Genomic DNA, 24866 nt, shown 5'->3' on the forward strand with positions numbered 1-24866 from the left:
GCAGCTATTAGGCCTGGCAAACGGGCGAGTCAAGGCCGGTGCAGAAAAACTATTCGACTCCAAACATAAATCGAGAAATCCGACTCTCAAAATACTTAACGGGTGCAAAATCATATCTACCTCTGAATCCAGTGTGACTCAAAACCCGACGGGAATACCGCGGGCAGGTGCGGTGGCCTCGGGCGTGGGCGGTGGGAGCGGCGCAAACGGCGGCGAGCGTGGTTGACGGACGCAGCGGGCAGCGGGAGAGATGCGGACGGCAGCAGGCGCGGTCGGTGGGAGCCGGTGACGGACGCGATCGGCGGTGGGAGTGGCGCGGACGACGGCGGGAACTGTGGCAGGGGCGACGGTGAGCGTAAAAGTCGGTGGGAGCTGCGCGGGCGAACGGCGGTAGCAGCACGAGATGTGGCACTGGTGCATTACGTGGCAACGTGGATTGGACAGCATGCCAGCGTGGACTAGATAGTGGGCTGAGCTGAAATTTTTGGAGCGCCCACAAGCACCATCAGATGATGAGATGAATACCTGCCCCTGTCTCCGATCTGAACCTAGCTCAGATCCTCAACCCACGACTTCGACGAGACAAACTTTGCCCTCACCCCTGTGTAAAATCCGTAAGAACCCGACCCATCTCGCTCCGTTGTCAGCCTTACCGCAGCAGCGGACACCGGAGCCGGGAGGGACCGCGCCTCTTACCGGGCACGAATGGTGTCGGGTACCAACCCGAGAACCCAACTAGGTGCCGTCAGCGCCAGGTGGTGCTGCCAATGGGAAGCAAGCTTCTCGCTCCCAGAGAATTTAAGAACCGAGAAGACAGAGAGAGAGAGAGAGAGAGAGAGAGAGAGAGAGAAGAGAGAGAAGGCCAAGAGACCTCTCCCCGTTCTCCAATCCGTGCCCTAGCCAAGCCCTCCGACTCCAACGCCGCGAGCGCCGCCGTCCTTCTCACCCGCCGAGCCGTGGAGCTCTTGATGCGTGAGTGTCTAAATTTTGGTTCTTGATTTGTATGACCCGGAGTTTTCAAGGACCCTAGCGGCCATCTTTGCTGAGTTTTGCTGTGGGCATGAGTTCTTGGTGTGGAATTCGGGATGTGGGGACTGTGATCGCTGTAAAGCTGCGCCCGGTGCAAAATTGGGCAGGGAGGAAAGAACTAACCTAGAAGTTGTGGTGTTTTTTTTATTCTCTTGCTGTTGCGATAGATTTCAGTTCTGAGGAGCTGTTAGGAATTTCCTTTTTGCCCTGCTTGATCTATTTTTCTCAGCTGTTTTGTTAGTTTGAGTAGCTCTAGGTAGTACAGTTCTATGCGTGGTGTACTGGTGCCTATATTAATTTCCACGTTTACTAAAAAAAGTACGTTTTATTTTGTCTGAAGATGGATTGACTACTAAAAGTAGTGTTCTTCTCAAAGCTGTGTGTCCTTCAGTCCATTGTCAAATTGGGTTGGGGGATCACCTTGCAAACCTTCTCGTTAGGAAATTTTGATCCCCCCGGTAGTTTAATCGCTTGCTCTCCATTTTACTGCCGTTGCATAATTTGCTTATCTGTGGGTACATAACTCAGACTACAATTTACGTTTTTTTTTTTTGTTTACAAACGAGTAGAAACACAAAAGGATCACGGCCCTACCAAAGAGCACAAAGAAAAGAAACCTGCAATGTCAGATTCTCTTAAAAAGAAGTGTCTCTCCTCTGGTTTGGAACAATTTGTCTTCCAAGTTGTCAGAAAGTTAGTAACACCATTCAAGATCTTATTATTTTTAATTGGCCACCTTTGCCAACAGCTAAGTTGGCATGAACATACCATTTTTCGGAACTAGGTGTCAATTTCTTTTAGGTAAAAGCAGGGACATGAGGCACCCATTTCTGTGCTTATATGTGTGGTTGTGATGGTATCATTCAGCTGTTCTGTCAAGAGTAATTCCGCCTATAACTTGTTTCATTGTTTGCATAAATAAATTAAAGAAAAGTTTTAAATCTCTAGCAAGGTTTCATAATCTCATTTTGACCCTTATATTCTTAAGTTTCTACAATCCTAGGTTGAGGGAAACAATTCGGTCCTAGGCAGAATCATAATATGGTTACGGTTCTAGCAAAAGAATTTATAGGATCATGATCACAATTTGCATGCTATCCTACCCAACTGATTCCAGTAATTGATTATAAATATCTGCTTAGCATATTTCATTCTATCATAAAGTTTCACATTCGTTCATATAGAATTATTATTTGTATAAGAAAACTGATCTTGCATGTACACTATAATTTCTAGCACAAGCTCCGAAAGTATAAGTTGATTCTTACCTTTATAAATTGTATAATATATTATGCAGCCAATCTATGCATGGTAGTAGGATTGGCATCATTATTGAGTATGTGGCGAGGAGATAAGTTGTACAATTTGTAGAATCATGAAAGATATTGGATTAGCGATTTGATCCTTCGGAGCATTGCTGGTTCTATTCAAGATCCCGAACATGACAGCCTTGATATCTACAGTACTATCCAATGAGGGTAAGTATCATATGAAAATGCTATTATACAAGAATACAGTCATCTAGGATTTACGAAGATCTGTCCTAGCCCAACTATCCCCTGACCCAGTAGACCCTAGGTCCAACCACACAATTCCTTGTTGGCTTTCTCAATGGCCAAAGAGGACATCGGTCAATGGCCTCACAACCTACCACTAGCCCAACCCAGGAGGCGCTCCATTCATTTCCTATACCCACATGACGCCTTAGCACACACCTGTTAGATACATATAATTAGTCTGTGTAATATCCCTATGTTATAAGGGGTTTCCTGCATATTGTCCACCTAACAACACGTACTTTTGGTTGCTCTAATTTCTCCCAAGTTTGTGTTGGCCCCATTTTTTCAGTCTCACACAACCAAGAAATATGATTGGTTCATAGAAACCCGGGGCAGGAGTACTTTCTTTTGTCATGCTAAAATGCCAAATGGATGACGATCTTGAAAGTCTGAAACCACCAATCGACACATTTTGCAACAAAAGAGTTAGTTGACCCCAATTAATGTTTCCTTGGCGTATATATATAAAACCTTTATTCTTTCGGAAACCTCTAAAAGGTGCAAAAAGAGAAGGTGATTACATAGCTTTCATTGCTTGCTGTATTAGTAGCACGTCATGCTTATCCAACAGCTGTATCCTTTCTGGCGTAATGGTATCTATATGCCCTCTCATTACCTGACGCTTTTGCAATTTGAAAAGGTAAGTTCTCTGGTGCTGTAAGGAATCGGAATTGCATTGGTGATTACAAGGTTGTTAGCCATATTTTCATTACATGTCAATCTAGCTGTGCAATATTTTGGCTTTACGTAAGTCTATTCATTTGGTCTAATATGAACTATTTGAGATATGATTCTTGGTTATGTGATTCAGGATTTGCTTTTATTTGGATACAAATCTCAGCATGAATTTAGTTGTCATCCACTTTCTAACTAAGAGCTCATACTTACAACCAACATTTGCTGGTGTTGCCACTAGGATGGAACTGGTTGTGGATTGCATCCTATCTTCCAGTGTTCCAATCTGAGAATTTTGTAATCTGGCAAAGAAGGTTTGCCAAGATTGCGATCTTATATAGGTCTGTTTTCGAGTTGACAGTGATCTGGGTGTAGTAACAGGATCGTGATTCTAACATCTGGGTCACAATCAAATTTAGATCACACTAGCAATACGGATTGAACATGGGATTTACTAGACAACAGAGTCTTGACAATTTTGTGCCAAAGACTCCAGGTCTGATTACATCCATGCATGAGAGTAATTTATCATAGATTTTATATAAATATCTGCGAGTCAGATATTTCTACCAATTTTTACCAGATCTGTATTTTTTTAATGTGGCTGTGTTCATATATGGAACATACTTTTAAACATAGATATAGTAGTTGTATGTTTCGTTGCTATCTGACTGCATTTTATCCCTCTTCATCCGTTGTATCTGTCTGCTGGAGATATTTAAAGAAGGCCTCATTTGGATGGGCTGGAATCCACATGTAACTTGACCTAAATCACACGCAGTTGGACAGGGATGGGGTTCTTTGGGGGCCTGTTTGCAAGAAGAAATATGATTGTTGATGTGTTTCATGTCTGATTAAGCAGACTTAACTACTAGTTGCTGCTAGTACTAATGTTAATCTAAGTAGTTTATATACTATAGCATAGATCTTGGGCTTTGAGATGACCAGGATATATCAAAAGTGATGCATGTTCATTTTTACTTGATATGCAATCAGGAAGTTGTTCGCAGTAGGCTATTGCACAAAGATGAAAAAATGAAGAATATTAAAAGTTGGTGTTGTTCTGCAATGAAAGATGAAATGTGACAAGTTGGCTGCAATTGCTTTCTGACCAAACATTTAGTTTCTTAGTTTTTCTCCTAATTACATTCATGAACTACATTTCTCCTTGTTTTTAATATCCTGATACATACTTTCCTATACATACATATTTTTTATAATTCAATAACTCGTGCTATATCACTTAAGGGACTTCAGTTATGCAATTCTCTATACTAGCTCTTTTATTGATATTAGTGTCTTACCAACGATAATATCATTTTCATTATAACTTTTATGGAGGATCCTACTAAGGAAATTTATCTAAGGCTTGAAAATCAATTTAAATAAAACCGCAAGAAGTCGTGTTCATATACCCAAAGCATTCATGTTCGTGTAGAGGAAACAACCTTGTCTTATTAGTTTATATAACATAGGATTCTAGGATGTCTCAAATTTCCCTACTTGAATTTTGAACTGATAAATTCATCTGATTCTTCTTTTGCAGTGCCAGAAAGATCATAGATTTTAGGACAAGCAAGAGCTGACATGGAACCGTCCTCTCAACCTCAGCTTGCAATGGGTGTTGCTGCTGGTGGATCACAAGTGTATCCTGCCTCTGCCTATCCGTCTGCAGCAACAGTAGCTGTCGCTCCTGCAGTCGCACCTGCCGGTTTACAGCCAACACAACCATTCCCAGGCAACCCGGCGCAAATGAGTGCTCAGCACCAGCTTGTCTACCAGCAAGCCCAGCAATTTCACCAACAGCTCCAGCAGCAGCAACAGCGGCAGCTCCAGCAGTTCTGGGCTGAACGCCTGGCTGATATTGAGCAGGCTACTGACTTCAAGAACCACAGCCTGCCGCTTGCGAGGATAAAGAAGATCATGAAGGCTGATGAAGATGTTCGCATGATCTCAGCCGAAGCTCCTGTGGTCTTTGCAAAAGCTTGCGAGATATTCATACTGGAGCTGACACTGAGGTCATGGATGCACACCGAGGAGAACAAGCGCCGGACCTTGCAGAAGAATGACATTGCCGCTGCTATCACTAGGACCGACATTTACGACTTCTTGGTGGACATTGTTCCTAGGGATGAGATGAAGGAGGAGGGAGTTGGGCTTCCTAGGGCTGGGCTGCCACCCATGGGAGCCCCATCCGATGCATATCCATATTATTACATGCCACAGCAGCAGGAGCCGGGTGCAGGAATGGTGTATGGTGCCCAGCAGGGTCATCCAGTGACGTATATGTGGCAGGAGCCCCAGGAACAGCAGCAGCAGCCTCCTGAAGAGCAGCAATCTCTGCATGAAAGTGGCTGAGAATGTTGCCCAGAAGCTATCACCTGATTCAGAAATCTCATTTTAGGTCGTCCAAACTTCAGGTTTTCGTTAGCTAATACCTTTGGTTATCAATTGGAACAGGTGATTCTGATTAGTATTTAGGATCATGGTAGTTTTTTCTGCTGTGGTGTCGGTAAAAGGGGTTATCGTTAGAGACAAGTGGATTAAAAATTACTATACCGTTTCCTTTCTTTCCAAAAGCTAGCCTCCAGGAGGCCTTTGATATGAAATGTTGGGTGCTAATACTTCTATGCTCTGGTCGTTGTGCAGTTCATGTCCATGCTGCTCTGTTTTTATCTTTCCACTGCTCTTGGTTTGTTGCTCGTAAGGTGTCGTTGGTTAGTATTAAAGCACGGTAAAACCTTTTTCCGACTTGTGTCTAGCTGAAATCTGAGGCCGAGTAGATGAGACCTGTGATCATTTCAGACAATGTGCCACTGAATTTTCTGAAGAAGCTGGCTTCTTATTAATTACATGTTTGAATATGCTTAAGGATTTTACGTAGTACCATTAACACCAGGTCTGAGTACACTTGGTAACTTCTCTCATGATACAACGTGTCATGTGGCCACACAAATCTGACGGCAGGAGTAGGCATTTTTAGCAGTTGACGGTTGTTGCCTGCTGCTGGGGTTATGTCTATGCATGTACGCGACCAGTCAGCATTCAGCAGCAATGTTCATGTAGACAATTGTTTAGCGCGTCTAGATGATAACTAGATATTAATCGAAGGCTTGGTGTCCAATCTAAGGTAGACATAACTCTAGACGGGTAGACCTTCTATACAGTCAACTTTGGTCAAAGTTGACCTAATCGGCTGAGCTAAATGGTTCATTCGACTAGGTGGCTACGCGCGCGACTAGGTGATACAGACTCTTGGAGCCTGGCGGATCCGCGCGGGACGAATTTTTTGGGCCAGGCACAGTAGAAAATTTCAGCCCGCTGAACTATTCCCCTACACAAAACCTAAACCATTCGGTCCATTCCTCATCTGGTATCTGTCGTCTTTATCTCATTTCTCCTCTCATCTGTTGCACCACTAGTTACAACCCTTTGCAACTGCACCCGCACCTGCACTCGAGCCGTCGCCCCAGCTGCGTCCACGCTGTCGCCCCTTCACTCCGCAACTCCCCTGCTTGCCAGCTCCTCCGTTGTGGATAGATACTTGCTCTACTCCCCAAATATGTGCTTCTCTTTCATTGGATATGTGCTCTACTCCCCTGGTATGATTTGTATGCTTTGCTCTGTTGCATGTACTGCTAGTTTGCTACTACTTCTTCTGTGTGGTGTGCGCTTTGTTCTACTTGTGTGCTTTGCTGCATGCTACTGCTAGCTTGCTACAAGACACTAGCATACTTATGTGTGCACGGCTTGTGATGGATTGATGTCTCAAATCTCACTTGAAAATATATTTGTTTGTATTTTTGCTGTTAGAGTACAAAATTGTCTAGACTGTTTAGTCGTTGTCTAGACAGCCTAGATGAGTCACGGGGTGACGCTTGTCTACATCTAGCATCTAGGTGAGCATTGTTCAGCAGTGAGCAAAGTCCACATGACACCCTGGGCAGTGACTTGGCGATTGCATACTGGCACAAGCAGCTTTTTTCACGCTTCCTAGAGTTTGGTGCCTAATTTTATGCATTATTTAGGTGACGGTGTGAACACAGTGATGGCAACAAGGTTGGCGGTTGCAACTTCCCGACGGGGATTTATCTGCTACCTGACTTAGAGGAAGATCGGCGGGCGGCAGGCTAGCCTGATGTTGGGAGCGTCATTGGAGACAGTGGAGGCCGGCTAGGCAAGGGAATCTTGCGCTCTGTGGAGTGGAGGATGAAACATTGTGCATTCGGTTCAGAAAGAAGATAGATCATACCATGCAAATTGAACAAACTGTGTTCGTCACCTAAGATTTGGTCCATTTTTAGACGTATGAAGTATAGCATCACCTTTTTTTCCCATGTGCTGGGCCTCTGAATTTTTGTGTGATGGACTGATGGTACCAAAGGCCGGATTGCATGGCAGTACAGCACAACACACACAAGACATGGTCACACACATCTGGCGCAAAAAAGTCAGCTCGATGCACCGTGCCACTGCAACATGCGCCGAGGAACAGACAACATGCTTTTGTTGCATGGTTGATCCATCGTGGTACTTTTTCATGATTGAGCTTTGTTCCTCGATTGTTAGGATGTTTATTGATGCTAGTGTGATGTTTGGTTTATCTCTCTATGCGCTGCTTGGTCAGTTATACATCAATTTACAGGGAAGTGTCATTGAAATTTTCCTTTAAGCTTTGACAGCCTTGTAGATTGGTTTGAGTGACATCCCGAACTTATTGTGGTCTCCGGGGTGTTTTACACCTTGCACCCCATCTTGCATCAAGTGGGTGGTCGGAGCTTCACCCTGGGGTGACAAGAAACGCGTCCAACGCTTCATGCGGTGGTTCCCCAGAGCGTCACCGCATTCCGGCTCTTGCAAACAACGTGTTAAACACCATCGTGGGAAGGTTGTACCCAGAGAGGTCAAGGTGGTGTAGGTGATCGACGTGGCCGAGGTTGGCTGGTAGCGTCCCCGAGAGTTGCGTGTTGGGCAGCACAAGGCTAATCACCCACTAGTCCACGACATTATCGCCACCGCCAGCGTCACGTTGAGTCAAGGCCCCTATTCATCATGGTGCCGTTCAACGTGGCCACCGTGGCGGCTGTCAAGTTGCCGACGTCACGTTCACCGCCACAGTGTCCGCCTGCTAAAACCTGGCGCACACGACGTCATTCCACCCACACGGTGGGTTGTTGTAGCTCCACCCAGCGAGTGCGTCCAGTGGGTCTGCGGTGACCGCGTTCTTGAACGACATGAGTAGCACCCCGTCAGCATTGAGCCCGCACACGCTGCCACATAGCAAGATGAAGAGCAACAACCACACCACCCCAACCATAGCGCCGCCCCTCCTCCCTTCCATAGCTACCGCCTAAGCTACCTAAACGCTCAACACCCACGCGTGACATGACTGACCTCTTCTTGACTACCAGCATAGCAACCGTTGACCCCTCGTGATCAGAGGCAGCAGAGGCGAAGACACAAGTGTTGCAGGAGCATAGGACCAGTGGGAGGTTGGCAATGGCATGTGAGGCCAGGGCAGCCTCTGTGGAGTGGAATAAAAGAAGCCAAGGACGGGTGGCAGTGTAGCCACAGAACGGTACAAGACTCTTTGACATATTACATAACTACTACACATTTATTAACATACAAACTCAAATTTTATGTATTAATAGTCGTATAGTACGATAGAGGATCTACTTAGAATGTCGAAAGGGAAGAAAAGCCGAGACCGCAACAGCCCAAAAAACCCCCAAAACGGCCGTGAAATAGGTCACGAAACGCCTGTTTTTTTTTTTTTTTTTTTTTTTTTTTTTTGCGAAGGACGAAACGCCTGTTTTCGAGCTGCCTTGGGGCTCAGATTCAACGCCGGAGGCTGCCTGCCGGCCGCTATAAATTTTCAAGCTCGAGTCCGGGCCCTGACGCGAGCCGAGCATGCAGTACACACGTTGTCGTCTCTGACCTCTCGATCTCCTCCTGCATTGATACCGATACTTGATACAGCAACAGGCAGTAGTTGCGCTTGTGAGTTGTGACATGACAGCAAGGGCGTATGAATCATGGACGGCCTCGTAGAGCGTGACGTTGAGGCCATCATTTTGTTGTTGTTGTTGATAAACGGACGCTGCACTCGTACTTCAACGCTGTTACTTTTGGGCTGGCTGGCGCTTGCGTAACAGTACATTTGGCCGAGGGAAAAATGGTGATGGATAGAGTCCCAAGTGAGGCCTCTACAAAGCAAAAAAAATCCGGACTCCAGCATCGATCATCACGATTCCCACGGTGATTCTGGTCACAATATAATCTAGCTAATGAAGTCAGGTGAGACATGCTCATCTATAAAAACTAATCAAACCGTCAGGACCGTACCTAAGAAATTAGAGATTTGATGCAAAATTTAAAATTAAATCTCATGAATAAGAATTTTTTGATAGAAATTTTCTTCCATATATATATTTGATATTTCATCAGTCTGGAGGCGTAATAATCTAGAAAAAAACTTGCAACTATCATCACTCTTGTATGTCATTTTATATGTGATATTAATGAAGAAAAAGTGATTGAATGAAGTTGATGACAACCGAAGAAAAAGTGATTAAGTTTAAAATTTAAACGGATCTTTCAAACTATTGAGCGATTATCACAAAACAAAAATAAATTGAGATGATTGCCACGAGCATCATCTGTAAGGTTGTTGCATCCGTTCTATTTCAGCATCTATGCAACAGAGTGATATTAGATATAATAATGTACTGGTAGATTGCACGACGGGTCACTAAACTTGTTTTGTTGCATCTAAAGAAGATTTTTTTTGGTTGGATCACTGATTTTATGGACAGTAGATCTACATAATTGAACTTGCTTAATAGGGCTGGGTCATTCAAAGCAGTGCGTCGTCACTCCTTGATCCGCTGACATGGGCCCCATTGTGGCAAGAGCACAAGCTTAGCATGTTCCAACTGCTTTGCTTTGCTCTAGACCCATGATCGTAAGCTGCACGTCACAAATAACTCATGCACATCTTGCATGGATGGGAATAGGACGAATGGATCTATCGCTCTCACAAGTGTCTAAGCAAGTCTAAAGATCGGTGACCCGATGCCATCCCGCGTAGGCAGAAACCTCACTGATCTGCGATGGGTAGGGAAGCAACCTGTGCCGAAACGGGGCTCTATGCAGCTGCACAGGCTGCACACCCTAGTGTTATATGGGTCTGTCAACGGTTATAACTACATCCATAACAGTCCACAGCGTGCATTTTTTTATCAATTAACGTGGTAATTTTATAACTTAAAAGCGAACATAGAGATTTCTTTCAACATTTAAATATTAAGATAGTAGATGCCGTACTTCCGAACCTACCTGATTACTGCTAGTAGGTGAACTTTTTTTTTTCTTTCGTGCGGATCAGTTTCACAGTAATTTCTCATTCGCAGGTTGAAGTTAGGCTGCTAGACCGGCCGGACGTGTCAGCTGAACCTGAACATAATAGATAGATTTATTAATTTTGCTTAAGTAGTAACCTAAAAGAAAGAAAGAAAAAAGACTATGCTTAAGTTGTAAGGGGTCGTGTAATGCTTAATTTTTAGATAATACAAATACAACTTCCAGCATATGCACCATGTGAACATAATTTTGTTCTGTATTGGTCACATCTAAAGGCATTTGCTTAACTCAACTTCCACCTTTACCTTGTGTAGTTTTTGTTACGAAGGGTAAAGACTGTAGCAAGGAGTTATGCTAATGTAGGCAAAGATAAACTTAAGTTTCGTTATCCTTACCAATGTTTCATATCTCATGGCACCACAATTTCTGGTCTTTTGTGTTTCTTGGCAATTGCATGTGACTGAAAGATTTTGCGGAAAATTTCCGAAGGAAGAAGAAAAAGGATGTTAAAGATGTGTTAATTTTCACGGTGGAACCATTTGTCAGTGAGGCTCCACCCTATAACATCATAATTTTCACGGTGGAACCATTTGTCAGTGAGGCTCCACCCTACAACATCACCAAAAGTCCAAAGCTACTCTAGCGCATCGCCACACGAACAAGACCGGTGGTGCCCCAGAGGCACCGTAGCCCGTCGCTATGCCTGCAACGTCAGCTGCCGTAACTTACCAATGCTTGATCATGAGGAAGTCCTCCCGGGAGGTTACAATAGTTGTCTCCGAGAGGGACGCGACGGCGACTACAGCTGAAATCCCCACTGGTTCATGGATGACCGGTGGTGAACCTAGCATCGGCCCACTTGAGGGCCAATTATTACCGACTTGGTCAGAGATCGTCGAGCGATCAAGATCGACTCCTGTGCCAACTCTTCAAGATGATAGAGCTTCGGTCCTGGTCCAAGTAAGCTTCTCTTACTTCAAAATATTTTCCAAAAGCTCTTCTTTTAGCCTAACAGACTTTATTTATTTTGTAGGCTACTCTTAGTTGTGCAGCATCGATCTTTGAAAATGTTGTACGGTTTGTGTGCTGAACTTGAGAACGATGCCTCACTTTCTTCCGCCAGTGAAGTACAAAGTATTCAACTCGAGCTAGCAGAAGAAAAAGCCAAGAATGTGAGCCTCAAGGAGTGCGCGGGGACCCTAGCTGCCTCCACCGAGAAAGATGTTGCCCACTTGGCTAAGGTGGTTGTACTGAAAAGGATCTCTCACTACTTAAAAAAAAAGTTATCAGTGCCGGCACAAAAACGCTATCAGTGCTGGTTTTTAAACCGACACTGATTACTCGACATTGATAGTTCATGACTATTAGTATCGGTTTATGAACTGGCACTAATACTCATTATCAGTGCTGGTTTGTGAGTTTAGCCGACAGTGTTGCTATTTTCCAAAAAACAAAAAAAAAATCTACTGGAAACGAGCTGGCTCGATGCAGTGAGCCAGAGCCACCTTTATTTCAATCATCTCACACCAGTGAATATTACAATCATCTCACAGAGCACGAACACAGAGAAAATCAATTAAAAACATTCAATAATCATAACATATTACAATCATCTCACAGAAGCAAATTGAATAACATCAATAAACCAATCAAAAGCATTCATGCACTCTAGCACAGTATAACATATTTGGTGCAAGCAAATAACATTAGCTAAATTCAGTAATCATACCAATTCTACCACACTGTCAACACCCAAAACTAACTAAATAACCTAGCACTACGAGATGATGCTGCTTTTGCTTCCAGTCCTCCATCCTCTCCTTCCAAGTCATGCTCTCGTACCCGTAGGCAGCCGGATCCTTGGACGGGTCCATGGATCTCGGTTGATCCATAGGCAACTATAAATAGGAAGACGATGCACCGACGGGTCCATGGATCTCCTTCCAGGCCCGTACTAAAGACAAACATGACCATTCCAACCAAAAACATGTCTGGAGGTGAAACAAGTAATGCAAAATGGAAGCCACTACTATAAATTTGAACATGTGGTGATGAAGCAAGCAAGCACCTTGAGGAAGCATGGGACAGAGCCGACGAGCGAGCCACCGATGGCGAGGAAGGTCAAGAAGCGGTAGACGTAGATGACCTTCTTGATCTGCGCCTCCAGCTCCGACCCATACGCCGTCCCGGGCAGCCCCACTAGTCAGAACTACAACCCGCACACGCGGTGGTGGTGGTGGCCTCCACGCCCACCTACCCACCCGTCCTTAGCCTCCACGCCCACCCACCGCCCCGTCCACACTCCCGTACCCATGGGACTCATGCAACACAGTGAGAGGCTGGTGAGGGAGGTTGGTGAGGGGAGAGAGAGGTGGGAGAGAGAAGCTGGTGAGGGGGGGGGGGAGAGGCCAGTGAGGGACTGAGGGGAGAGAGGTGCCAGTGAAGAGATAAGGGAGAGAGAAAGGAAATAAGCCGGACCTGAACATGAGCAAAAATCATGATGTATTAAAATTTCAGGTCCGTCGAGAGTATCAGTGCGGGCTCAAATTATAAAATGGCACTGATACTATCAGTCTTTAAGCACTTGACGGCAGGCACTGATACTGAGTTACGAACCGGCACTGATACTGCATCAGTGCCGGTTCTAGTCTAGTTGGCATTGATAACTTGGCTCAAATGACATGTTTTGTTGTATTGTCTCATGTAAGCCTTCGACCACATTGGTTGAGATTTTTAATACTCAGTCATAATTTTGACTTAAGTGAATTCTTCCCTCAACCTTTGCTGCAGAGAAGGAACAATTACCGGCTATCGCCAGTTCTGCTTAAGATGAGACTGTTGCTACCAAAAGTGCAGCAATGTCTCTTCTATCAATATTGATGACTACTTTCAAGTCGTTTAACATCTCGATGGAGAAAATGAAGCTAGGAGTTGAACCTACTCTTGAGTTGACCTCGGAAGGGTACGCCTATCGTCTTATGCACTTGGTCGAGAAGTTTTGAGAAGTCGTCCTCACCCTTCGCCAACAAAGCATCAAGCATATGAATGAGTCGGATTTTGAGTGTGCCTCCATTATATTGGGTTGCCTCATGAGCAATTACCCTAATATTAACTTGCCAGTGTTTGATGAGGGCTTCAATTGTGATGATTCAGAGGCACAATGCCTTATCGCCAAATGTGCTCCGATAGCCAACTCTATTGTAGATAATATTCAATATGATGATGTATTAGATGATAATTAGCTATAGTAACCTTTGATGTGTAATCTTACTGTCCTTTTTCTTTTTCTTTTCCTTACTATCCGAGATGAATCCTCTCGAGTCCTTTCTCGATGAGACACGTTCTTCAAAAATCCCTTAGCTGAAACAATCAAGTTAGAGCAAAGGGATAACATACTCGACTGCTAGCCTCCGAGTTACTGCTCGGAGAAAGAAAATTTTAGACTCATTTAATCACGGAATGGACACCGACACGATTAATTTCTCGCAACAAAAGTGTAACAGACACACTACTTGGATTGAGCTAAATTTTATTTTCTCCAAGTGCTACAGGCACATTGGTCTGTGTGTAGTTGGGTATATTAAAACCTAGCATGTCGTCAAGTGCTCAAAGACTCATCGCCAAATCTCTCTCTTCAACAGATCAAACACAATTATAAACGAAGATCAAAGTGTCGAGCATGTCCTTCCTTTCCTAGCCCCCAACTGTTCTATTGGAAAGAAAAACTTCTGACCTGCAATCAAAGTTAAGGAAGGCTTAATCCCCTAGTTAGATAATCGTACTTTCTTTTCTTTTCTTGCTAAGCTGATAGACCAACAAAGCCAATATAATTATCTTACTCTCAAGAATTGCTTTTAAAAAATAGCTCCTCCCAACTTATACCTATGTTCACTTCGAATAAGATTAAAAAACTTTGAGTAGTATATAATGATATTTTAATTTGACTGTGAAGATCATCTGAGTAAAAAATTATTTTGACTTTGATTTTTACAGGACGATTATCAGGAAAAAATGTTCAATGAAGCAAAGAGTCCAGACAACCATATTAACCAAATTATTTCAAAAATTCATAAAACAGAACTTATCAGCCTTACACAGTTGGGTCGAGGAGACGTATCGTACTTGGAATCAAATCTTCTCGAGTGCTTTTCCTGATTAGATTTATTTTGAAAAAATCCTTAGGCCGAAACAATCAATTTAGAGCAAAAGAATAATGTACTCGACTGCTAACCTCTGAGTTACTACTCAGAAAAATAAAATCTTGACTCATCTAACCAGAGAACGAACACTGAATAGTACTCAACAACACAATAAGGTTCTTACAAACAAAAGTATTTGAGCAATCAGACAAGTAAAACTCAAAAATTCATTTGCAAATACTTGGATCAAGCTGAATTTCCTTTTTACCAAGTGTTACAATGCGCTTTGGTCTGTGTGTACTCATGTATGAATTGGAACCTAGCATGTCATAAAGTGCTGAAAGGATCGAATGGCCCAAGAGAGGGGGGGGGGGTGAATTGGGCAATTAAAATTTCTACGGAAATCTAGAATAAATAGCAATCTTAGCCTAAACGAAAGGAAATGCGACTACACGAACAAGCCAGGAGAGAGCAACAAATCAAGCAAAAAAAAGACACTAAGAAAATACGGAATATGAAAGCTTGCAAGAATGTAAATGCTCAAATTAAAACAAATTTTTTTCCGAGGTATCGAGAAGTTGACACTCCCCCTAGTCCTCGTTGGAGCATCCACCAAGGATATCGCCCCCCCTGAGTCACTAAGACGCAAGTGCTCCCTCATGATTATCACTTCTGCATCTCCGGATTGGCGGGCATCAAACCAAGTACATAGCTCTTCCCAGTGCTCCTACAAGAACTTCAAGAGCTCACGAGAACACCTCTAATCACCAAGACCGGCTAGGTGTTGCCAACCACCAAGAGTAACAAGCTAATAGTTTCATTTGACCAAGATCAAGCATAGACTACAGCTAGATGTACACTTGCTACTCTCCAAGCACTAATAAAATCCTTAATCTTTAATTAGGGACTTGAAAATCAACTCAAATTCTCTCTTGCTTCTTGATGACACACACACTATATGAGCTTTTATGGGTCGCTACCAAGCCAGATGAAATCAAGTGAACGGGTATTTATAGGTTAGAGATCCAAATTATAGCCGTTACCTAACCACCCACTTTTTCTATTAGCACCGGATGATCTAGTGAGTATCTCTTTACTCACACCGGATAATCCGGTGAGTACAAACATCCATTTCCACTGTGACAGCTGTCATTAGCTATTACTGTTGATAAATGGTTCGATGACATTATCCGGTGAACAACTATCTAACACCAGACCATCCTGTGAGTACAAACCAGCTAAACTGTCCATTGCAACCCTCTCTGAAAAATATGCTCTGGTGATAATTTCGATACAATCACTGGACTATACGGTGAGTTAAACTTCTTCTGCCCTCAAAATCTTCTCTGAAAGAAAAGCTCTGGTGTACACACTTGTTCATCACCGGACTATCCGGTGAGTGGAACTCCTTCAAACCAATTGAAGCGGCCTTCTTTGGAAAATTTTCTCTGGTGTTAATTCCTTGCCTTCACCGGACCATCCGATGCGTGAAGTTTCTTCTGCCAAAACAAATTATTCTCTGTATGAATTGGTCTGGTGTATACACCATAAACACTGGACCATCCGGTGAAATGAGCTTCAAACTTCTTCGCTTGGAATCGCCTTTGGAATAATTAGTCATGTGCAGTCATCATTGCATCACCGGATAATTCGGTGAGTTAAACTTCGTTGATTCCTGTGAAATTCCACCTCTGTTAAAATATGTCCGGTGCACTTTCCACACTAACACCGGACTATCCGGTGTAATACTTCTAACAATTTTGGGCACGTGTCACCAAAAAAATCACCAGGTGATCCATCAACTTATACATCGAATCATCCTGTGCATTCAACTACTTTCTGTCTTGCTAAACAAATAACGCTCCATTGGTTTCCTTCTTCAAACACCGGATCATCCGGTGAGTTAAACTTTTTTTGAGCTCGTCCAATTCAAACTTTCTTGAGCTTTAACTTCTCGACATCTCAACCATGGGGATCTATGAGCTACCTAGTGCTAGAATTTTACAAGTGTGCATGAAAACAAGTCTAGACTCACTAGATCAAGCTACTACTCTTAGCCCCTCTTTATAGTACGGTCAAAAGATTAAAGAAAAATGACATATACTATTCTAAGTGTACTTCATCTTTTTTGTGACACTTAGAATTAGAAGATCCTTAATCTTGATCCACATGTCCTTTGATTGTCCACTAAAAATACCTTAGGGACCAAGAATACTCAATTATCATTGTGAACTAAATTTTGATACCCTTCAAAATAAATTGTTAGTCACAATGATACGGTTGTCATTAATCACTAAAACACTTACCACTTACCTAGGGGTCTAAATGCTACAACAGGCCTACATGCAATTTTCATTTTTTTTGAAAGATAAAAGTTCTCAGCTTGTTGAAGTTGTTCTTCTTGTTGCTAGAGGGATAAGAATCACATATGAGTTGGTCTCAAACCATCCTCATCCTCTAGATCTATCAACTTAGAGAATTTCTTCCCCCGATTCTCATTTCTTTGGATTTAAGTGTTTTTCATTTAAGTTGCAAGAGTTTGTGAGCAATGACACTTAGATTGATTTCTTATGAAACCTAGTATTTAGATCCATCTAGTGGAGCCATGGTCTTTCATGATCATTGTGATTTTCTCTTGTTTCTCTAGGTTTCTTACTTTTGCTCTTTGTTTTGAGATGCGTTGAGTGAGAAAAAGAAAAAAGATCATCCAAGACTTTGGTGAGATGACTATTCACCCCTCTCTAGTCGTCGTTCTCGATCCTACAAATAAAGTGTCTGTAGTTACTTGGTGATCTTATCAAGGCCCAGTGAGCTCCTCAGTGGAAAAGATGGTGAAGCCCTCAAACTGCAACAGTAGGTGGAATATGAGCACCGCACATCGATGGCACGTGTCGTAGCCATAATGTTTTGGCGGTGGCGACATCCCACGGTAGCAGCCGCCCTCGTCGGGTTAGTCCATGTAGGGTACCAATGATAACATTGGTCGGCACCTCCGGTGACACCTCCTCCTCACAGCTCGAGCTCGATGTAGCCTTGCCCTGACATATATGCGTGAGGTTGGCTAAAATCTAGGAAACTAATGCATCTGCTGCAAAAATCAAATTCTAAATTAGGGATTCCAATGATTACCTTGGCCGTACGAGGAAGAGTGTTTGTTCAGGTGAGAAGGTGTCATCGCCAAAATTAGGAAACCCTAGATACGCAAGGGACTAGCTGAGGGAAGCCGTGTCGTCGTCATAGGCACATCGAAGCATAGAACCAGGGGAAAAGTGGCGATTGACGGTGGCTGCACCAGGTGTTGAAGTGCGGGAAGTTGCTGCCATGGAAGTACATGACCAACAATAGACAAGTTGTTGTTGTTGTTGCTGCCGCCCTCATCCGTGGTGGTGGTGAGGGTGAAGACGTGGACATGACGACCACCTAGGGTTTCAAGGTAGGCGGCGTGGAGTTGCGGAGCTCCTCACGACCCAGAGTGGAGGCACCCTAGATTCAGGCTCCTACCACCCTGTCAAGAATGAAATGACCGGGAGCGTGGGGGACGCCTGGGTGCGGGGACATCTGCGTAAGGGTATGATGCGATGGCCATGAGGAGGCGATAACGAGGGAGACGATCGACATATCAGCGACACGACCATGTGGAAAGATCTAAAAGGGTGAGGAATACGAGGAAGAAGGACGAAGGGTGAATGACCTAACCCTAGCAGAGGAGAACGTGGTGGAATTTGTAGCGCGGGTGATCACCGCCACCGCAAGCGTGAGGGAGAAGGCATATGGTATGGTAGAGGAGGGTTCGGCAGGCTTCGAAATGGCTTGGGCTTTTGGGCGTAAACTGATGGGTCTATAAATTTCACCGCGATATCTCTAGAGAGCTCAGCAGGCAGCGAGCTCCATCTGGAGAGTTTTTTTTTATATTTTTTCAATTAAAAATTTAAATAAATAGATTCCTCGTGGAAAAAAATTACAAAATTAGACGCTTACCGCCCCCTGAGAGGGCGGTAAGCAGTCCCACAGGCTCTTACCGCCCTCTCAGTGGGCGGGTAGCCTTACAGCCCTATGAGGGGGCGGGTAGCTACAGCACATGAACAGTAAACCTCAATGAACAGTACTCTGAAGTTTAATTTCGCTCCTAACTTCTCTATTCAAAATAGTGATGTTCTGTTGCTCCAAAAATCCTAAAACTTTTTGTACGTGTTACATAATATATGTGCAACCCATTTTAATTGAATTCACCCAAAAATCCTGTGTAGAATTTAAACTAAAATTCTCCAAAAAAGGCTACTTTTATAACTTCTAGCAATTGTTAGCACCTCAAATAAATTTCTAAAAATCTGGTAAAATTCACTAATATTCTTCTTATGTGATGTGATAATTTTTAAAATTATTTTTAGCACTAGGTTCATGTACTGTAGCTACCCGCCCCTGGAAGGGCTGTAAGGCTACCCGCCCACTGAGAGGGCGGTAAGAGCCTGCTTACCGCCCTCTCAGGGGGCGGTAAGTGACTAACTGTCCCATGAGAGGGTGGTAGGCGTTTAGTTTTGTAATTTTTTTCACGAGGATTTATTTATTTAAATTTTTAATCGAAAAAATATAAAAATAAAAAAGCTCCCATCTGGACCGTCGACAGTCCATCGGACGGCCCATGGATCCGATATTCCAGAAGGTGTAGAGCCCGAGCCTCAGAGGAAGCAGCAGCATCCCCACAGGGCCGCACCACCACTCCATTCCCCAGCCTCTTCGCTTCCCATGGCGGCCATGGCCGCCGCGGCCACTCTCATGTCGGCCACGTCCTCCATCCTCAGGTAAGCTCTTCGATTCTACTCCCCTCCAGTGGGTTCGACCAGGAATCGTATGCAGTTTTGTCCAATCTAAGTCGTCCTTCTCCCTCTTGTCACAGGCGCTCTGCCTTGCTGCGGCCGCACGGTCTCCAGGTCCCCCGCCGCTTCCCTCGCCAAAGGTGTCTATTTGTGCCCATGTAAATTTGTTTTGGAATTTGGGTCATTTGTGTTGCGAGTCTTGGCGGCTTGATTTGTGTAATACTGTGAGATGCCATTTCTTTGGATTTTGAGTGGTCATAACCTACTATCTGCTGCATTTACCTGCTTGCTGATAACATTGGAGAGGTTTCTTTTTATAATAAGTCTTTGCACTGCTGGATTGCTGAAATTTCGTACGAAGGCTGTGCGTTGTTCTAGAATAATTTCTAGGACAATCGTGGTTAGAGTTATTTTAACGATAACATTGGTGTCAGTTTAAATACTTGATTGGGACTAGAGCAGCACGGGCATATTTGGAAATAGACAGTACAAGGTGCGCATTGGCCCCGTATATGTTCGAAGTTTCAGATTTAACAAGCAATGAAGAATCGAGCAAAATTAATGTAGTGCCCAAGAAAGGCGTAGATGAATGCAACCCTGCCATAAACTTTTTTGTTAGGTAAGCATCCAAGTTCACTAGAAATCGACACGAGTATAAGTTAAGAATACTTTCTTGGATACACCGCAAGTACCTCAAGTGGTTTTGTCTTCTGTAGGCATTCTTGGTTTCCATTAATTGGCAGTAAATAGCAAGGAAGGGCTCATAACCTAGTGTTAGCACTTCCGAGTTGCCCACAAAATTGTCATTGTGGGATCCCAGTTTTCTATAGTGGTCACTGGTCACTGATACAAAATTGTGTCTGCAAATTAATTCAATTCAAAATTCAACCAGGTCCCTGGCATGGCTAGGAACTGGTCTAGTTTCAGTCATTAATCATCTGAGTTTTTGCTGATTTCAGCTCCATTGGTTTTTAGAACCATCTCTTCAAGCCCTTTACACCTATGATTCACACATATGCTTCTTAAGTAACAGCCTAATGTTGATTTCTGAATTCTGATACACTTCCTTCTACTCTAGATTTGTGCGCCACATTGCTTCATCAACAAATGAGGAAGCTGCTGCCAAAGCAGCCGCGGCCACTGCCGATATTGGAGGACCAACCATGTAGATCTCATAAGCTTGCTTACTTACAATTTTATATTCTGTTTTGTAGCACTGAATATTCACCTTTGTTTACTTTTCTCAGTTTTGACAAGATCATTGCAAAGGAAATTCCTTCAAGCGTTGTCTATGAAGATGAGAAAGTCTTGGCATTTAGAGACATTAATCCACAAGCCCCTGTGCACGTTATAGTCATCCCAAAAGTGAGAGATGGGCTAACTGGGCTCGACAAGGTATGTAATATTGTTCTTATTATGTGGCAAAAGGAGTTCAACCTGTAAACATTGCGTCATGAGTCTCATGACAGTATCCCGTGTTCACAGGCTGAGCCAAGGCATGCTGAAATTCTGGGCCAGCTTCTTTACACGGTGAAAGTCGTGGCTGAGAAGGAAGGTGTAGCAGATGGGTACCGTGTTGTCATAAACAACGGAGCTGAAGGATGTAAGGAAGCTCATCCGCAGCCTTTATCCCATATAATTCTTTCTGATTCTTCCATCCGAGTATTTTTATTTTTATGCTAATGGTGTATCATTTATCTGTCCACAGGCCAATCTGTCTATCATTTGCACTTGCATGTACTCGGTGGAAGGCAGATGAAATGGCCTCCTGGTTAAATTACAGAGTGGGACATGTTTTCTTGCTTTTGTATGATCATAGCCTCTTTCTGAATTTGCTAGTAGTCTGACCGTTGTTCCAAAAAGAGAGCGAGTAATGTACTACTGTCTGCACCTGTGATGCCCCTCTTTGAGCACTTATCCCTTGTTTATGTGATTACTAAACTTTTGCAGCAGATTCTGTGAGAACACTACACAGATTCTGTGGTTGCCCTTGCAATGACTTCATCAGTTGTGCTATATTTCCATGGACATAAGCATAGGACCCATCTACCATCTCGAGATTGCGAAATATTTCTGCAAACGGAAGTGCTGAGCGAGATTTTTCATGCTTTTATGTTGGAGTCCAAATGAAGGGGAGCTGGGTCCAAATAAAGGGCTTCCTTTATTTCCCTTTCACATAACTAAACGGGAGTAAATGATATCATTTGTCTCTTATATATACATATGCAGAGCACCATATTTAGCCTCAGACAGGTGATAATTTACAAGTGGGCCTTGCAAAGGCGATATGCCCTGGTAGTTGAACCCTTGATTTTACGCTGGTATATAGGCTGAAATGAAAAGCAACATCAACTTGGAGTGGCAAAATTCTTTCCGGTGCTTATATTAAACACAAATGAAAGTGTTATCATTATCAGGTGGTTATCCCATCATTATCACTCTAATGGAATCATTGAATACTAGGAACCAACGTTTCAATTCAAGGACAGCTCGTTTCCATTATCAAGATGCATCTTCTCTATCCATTCCGTGTCCCCGATCAGCAGTTTAGCATGCAGATTGGCGTTAACCTTAACCCAAAACATGCTCATCTCATCTGGAAGAGAGAGAAGGAAGTCGCAGGATACTAAAATTGCAGGAACTAATAATCTCAGAATACCTACCGTCAGAACAGATGGTGTCGATGCAGATGCCAGGATGCTGAGAGATACCAAGGACAGGCCACAGATACAGAGGGTACGACAGGACAGCGTCAGGATGGGTGGGCGCACGGCATCAGGGACCATGCTTTCTATGCAAATTCCTAATAACCCCGGTGCATGGCTCGTGCAGTCTTGCTCTGATGATTTCGTCTCACCTCACCCTCCCAGCACCGTGGTGCATCGCGTTGGCGATGGTATATACACATGGATTCACTTCACTTCACTTCACACATGCTCTTCTCTTCCTTCCTGCTTCCCTGCTCGTTTGGGCATCCGAAATCAGGGCCGGAAGAATATTTTGCTGGTGTGAGAGGCTGAAGCTGCCAGCATGATCTGGTTGCTCAACACCGGCCTCTGTTTTTGCTTCACCAGGTCATGTTGCATCTTCACTCTCTCGCGACCAGCAAAGCATCTCGTGGCGGCTGCCTATAAAATAAGTTTCTTCACCGGTTTGTGCTCTTTCAATCTTTGAACTAAGCATTGTAAACAATCTTCTTGCTTACGATTAACATCTTCTGGAACCTTTCTGGAACGAATGCATCCTACTTCCATCTCAACAAATTCTTTTTTTTTCTCACATGGGGATCTTGGGCAAGAGTATCTGATCATATATGTATTCCAATAAGGCATGGGATTATGATAAGATGACGGTATGTTCCTGTTTTCTCATACAATTTTGTCTTCGAACTAGCTATCTGGTAGTGTGTTTGCATTACATATTCTCTGATTTCTCAGCAAGGCAACAGGATAAGCTGACAAGCTTTATGATGCATACTTCTATCCAAGCATCTCGTTTCTCTTCCTACTAAACAGAGCTTATTGCTTACATACTTTTAATAGGATCTAAGCCAAAAAAAAGGGGTGAAACAAGCCGATTTTTAAGTATTTCATAACATTAAGCATGCATCACTTCTGTTCACTTTCTTTGCACCATGAATTACATTAGTCTCCTTGTACAATGGATTTAGTTGATTTCTCTCCAACGTTGCTATCGTCGGTACATTTTTTAACGAAACTGTCATTAGTATAATAAATTCCATTTTTATCTTGATTATAGTTGGATTTAGTTAATTTAATTCTTTTTTCCTTGATATCACTAAGTAATGCTCGACAAACATTGCTTGTTCACTCAAAACCTGGTTCTACTATTTCACGTATAAGACAAGAACAATGAAATCTTGAGCGTAAGAGTCGTCGCAAACAGAAGTTTGTGCCAGGTTGGGGCTTGGAAGGGGAGCACGAGTTGTCATTTCCGCTATAGTTTCACCAAAAGCAAGAGGATAGATGTGCGAGGAGAACATTCTTGTCTAAACATCACGTTGCATTAGTGGCACAAACAGATGGCATCGTGTTCAGATTCAAATTAGAGTTTATATACAGTGTCTTTCCATTTGTCGACGAATTCCAGTCCATTTTTTTATTATTTCAGATAAACACATTTCGTATTATGCTCTCATGGTCTGACAAAGGGATCAGTTTCTTGGACTCGGTTATGATCCCTCTGCTTTTTCATATGCTAAACTTTTATTCCTATTAATACAATGACACGCGCTTCTGAGATAAATCACCATGGTTTTTCCTTTAAAACATTTGTGCAACAGTTCTACAATTCTTCTTCATGTAAATATAGCCCTGGTCACTCTAGTTGACGCCATTACCTTCATACAATCAAGTAGCTTATCCAGCTAGATGTTGCCCATAGCTTGCTATGGTGACCTCATGGTTCATGGCAATATTGCAAGAATAACTATAGATACCAAACCTCGTATTATCCAAATATAATCCATGTGTCGATACTGACGACCACCAGCTGGTTAGCTACTGCATTCATCATAGATTGTGTGTTGGGGTTCTCAACAAACTTGTAGCCAGTAATCCTAGCCACATGGTTAGGCAACTTGTTTGAGTCACATGCACCTATTTTTCATAATACAACATGGATGCGTTTATTAGCTATAATGAAAACTTGAATTTCACATTATACAACAATCCTCAACAATAGAGTTGTCTAACCATGCAGCTAGGATTCCTGGCTATAAGTTTGTTGAGAGCTATAATGAGCAATCTTTGATGAACAGCCAGTGGTTTTCCAAAAAAATGGGTGGGGACCTATGCCCCCTTCCTTTAGGTTACCCTACGTGTGCATATATATCACCTATCATTTGCACTACAATAAACAATCGTTACATAACAAGGGAGAACATTCCAAGGAAGTTGGACTAATAGCTAAACCACACAACCACACGATTGTGTCTTTATATCCTTCCTCGTATAAATATAGCTTTGATCGCTCAATTAGCTCCAATGAGTTTTTCGCCTCATTTGGCTCACGAGTTCACTAGTCTACTCATGAGTTCTTTGCAATCTATTAGCTATTTTTTCTTGAATGTGCAGGGGACTATGGGTCTTTGGATTAAGTGGAGAAAAAAAGTTAGGGCAATGCTATATTTCAACATGATGGTTTTTAATATTTTTAGGTTTTGGCTGTGAGCCGTTGGTTAAGTATCTAATGACTCAGTTATTTCAACCTCCCGACAGATACGGACCTCCTCCCCCGCCCTCCTCCCGTCGTCTCCAGCGAGC

General features: G+C 43.2%; 1 protein-coding gene and 1 pseudogene across 1 annotated transcript; both read left to right on the forward strand.

Annotated features, from left to right (window-relative positions):
* The first annotated feature begins 700 nt into the window (after window positions 1-700).
* LOC133927187 (nuclear transcription factor Y subunit C-4-like) lies at window positions 701-5893 on the forward strand (annotated as a pseudogene).
* A 13516-nt stretch (window positions 5894-19409) lies between these two features.
* Window positions 19410-21533, forward strand: LOC133927188 (14 kDa zinc-binding protein-like). Its single transcript, XM_062373524.1, has 6 exons — window positions 19410-19566; window positions 19662-19721; window positions 20660-20746; window positions 20829-20976; window positions 21067-21184; window positions 21290-21533. The coding sequence occupies exons 1-6, from the start codon at window positions 19511-19513 to the stop codon at window positions 21355-21357; spliced, it is 537 nt and encodes a 178-aa protein (XP_062229508.1). The 5' UTR covers window positions 19410-19510; the 3' UTR covers window positions 21358-21533.
* Window positions 21534-24866: the final 3333 nt, after the last annotated feature.

Source organism: Phragmites australis, chromosome 8 (genome assembly GCF_958298935.1).
Source record: "Phragmites australis chromosome 8, lpPhrAust1.1, whole genome shotgun sequence".
Lineage (NCBI taxonomy): Eukaryota > Viridiplantae > Streptophyta > Magnoliopsida > Poales > Poaceae > Phragmites > Phragmites australis.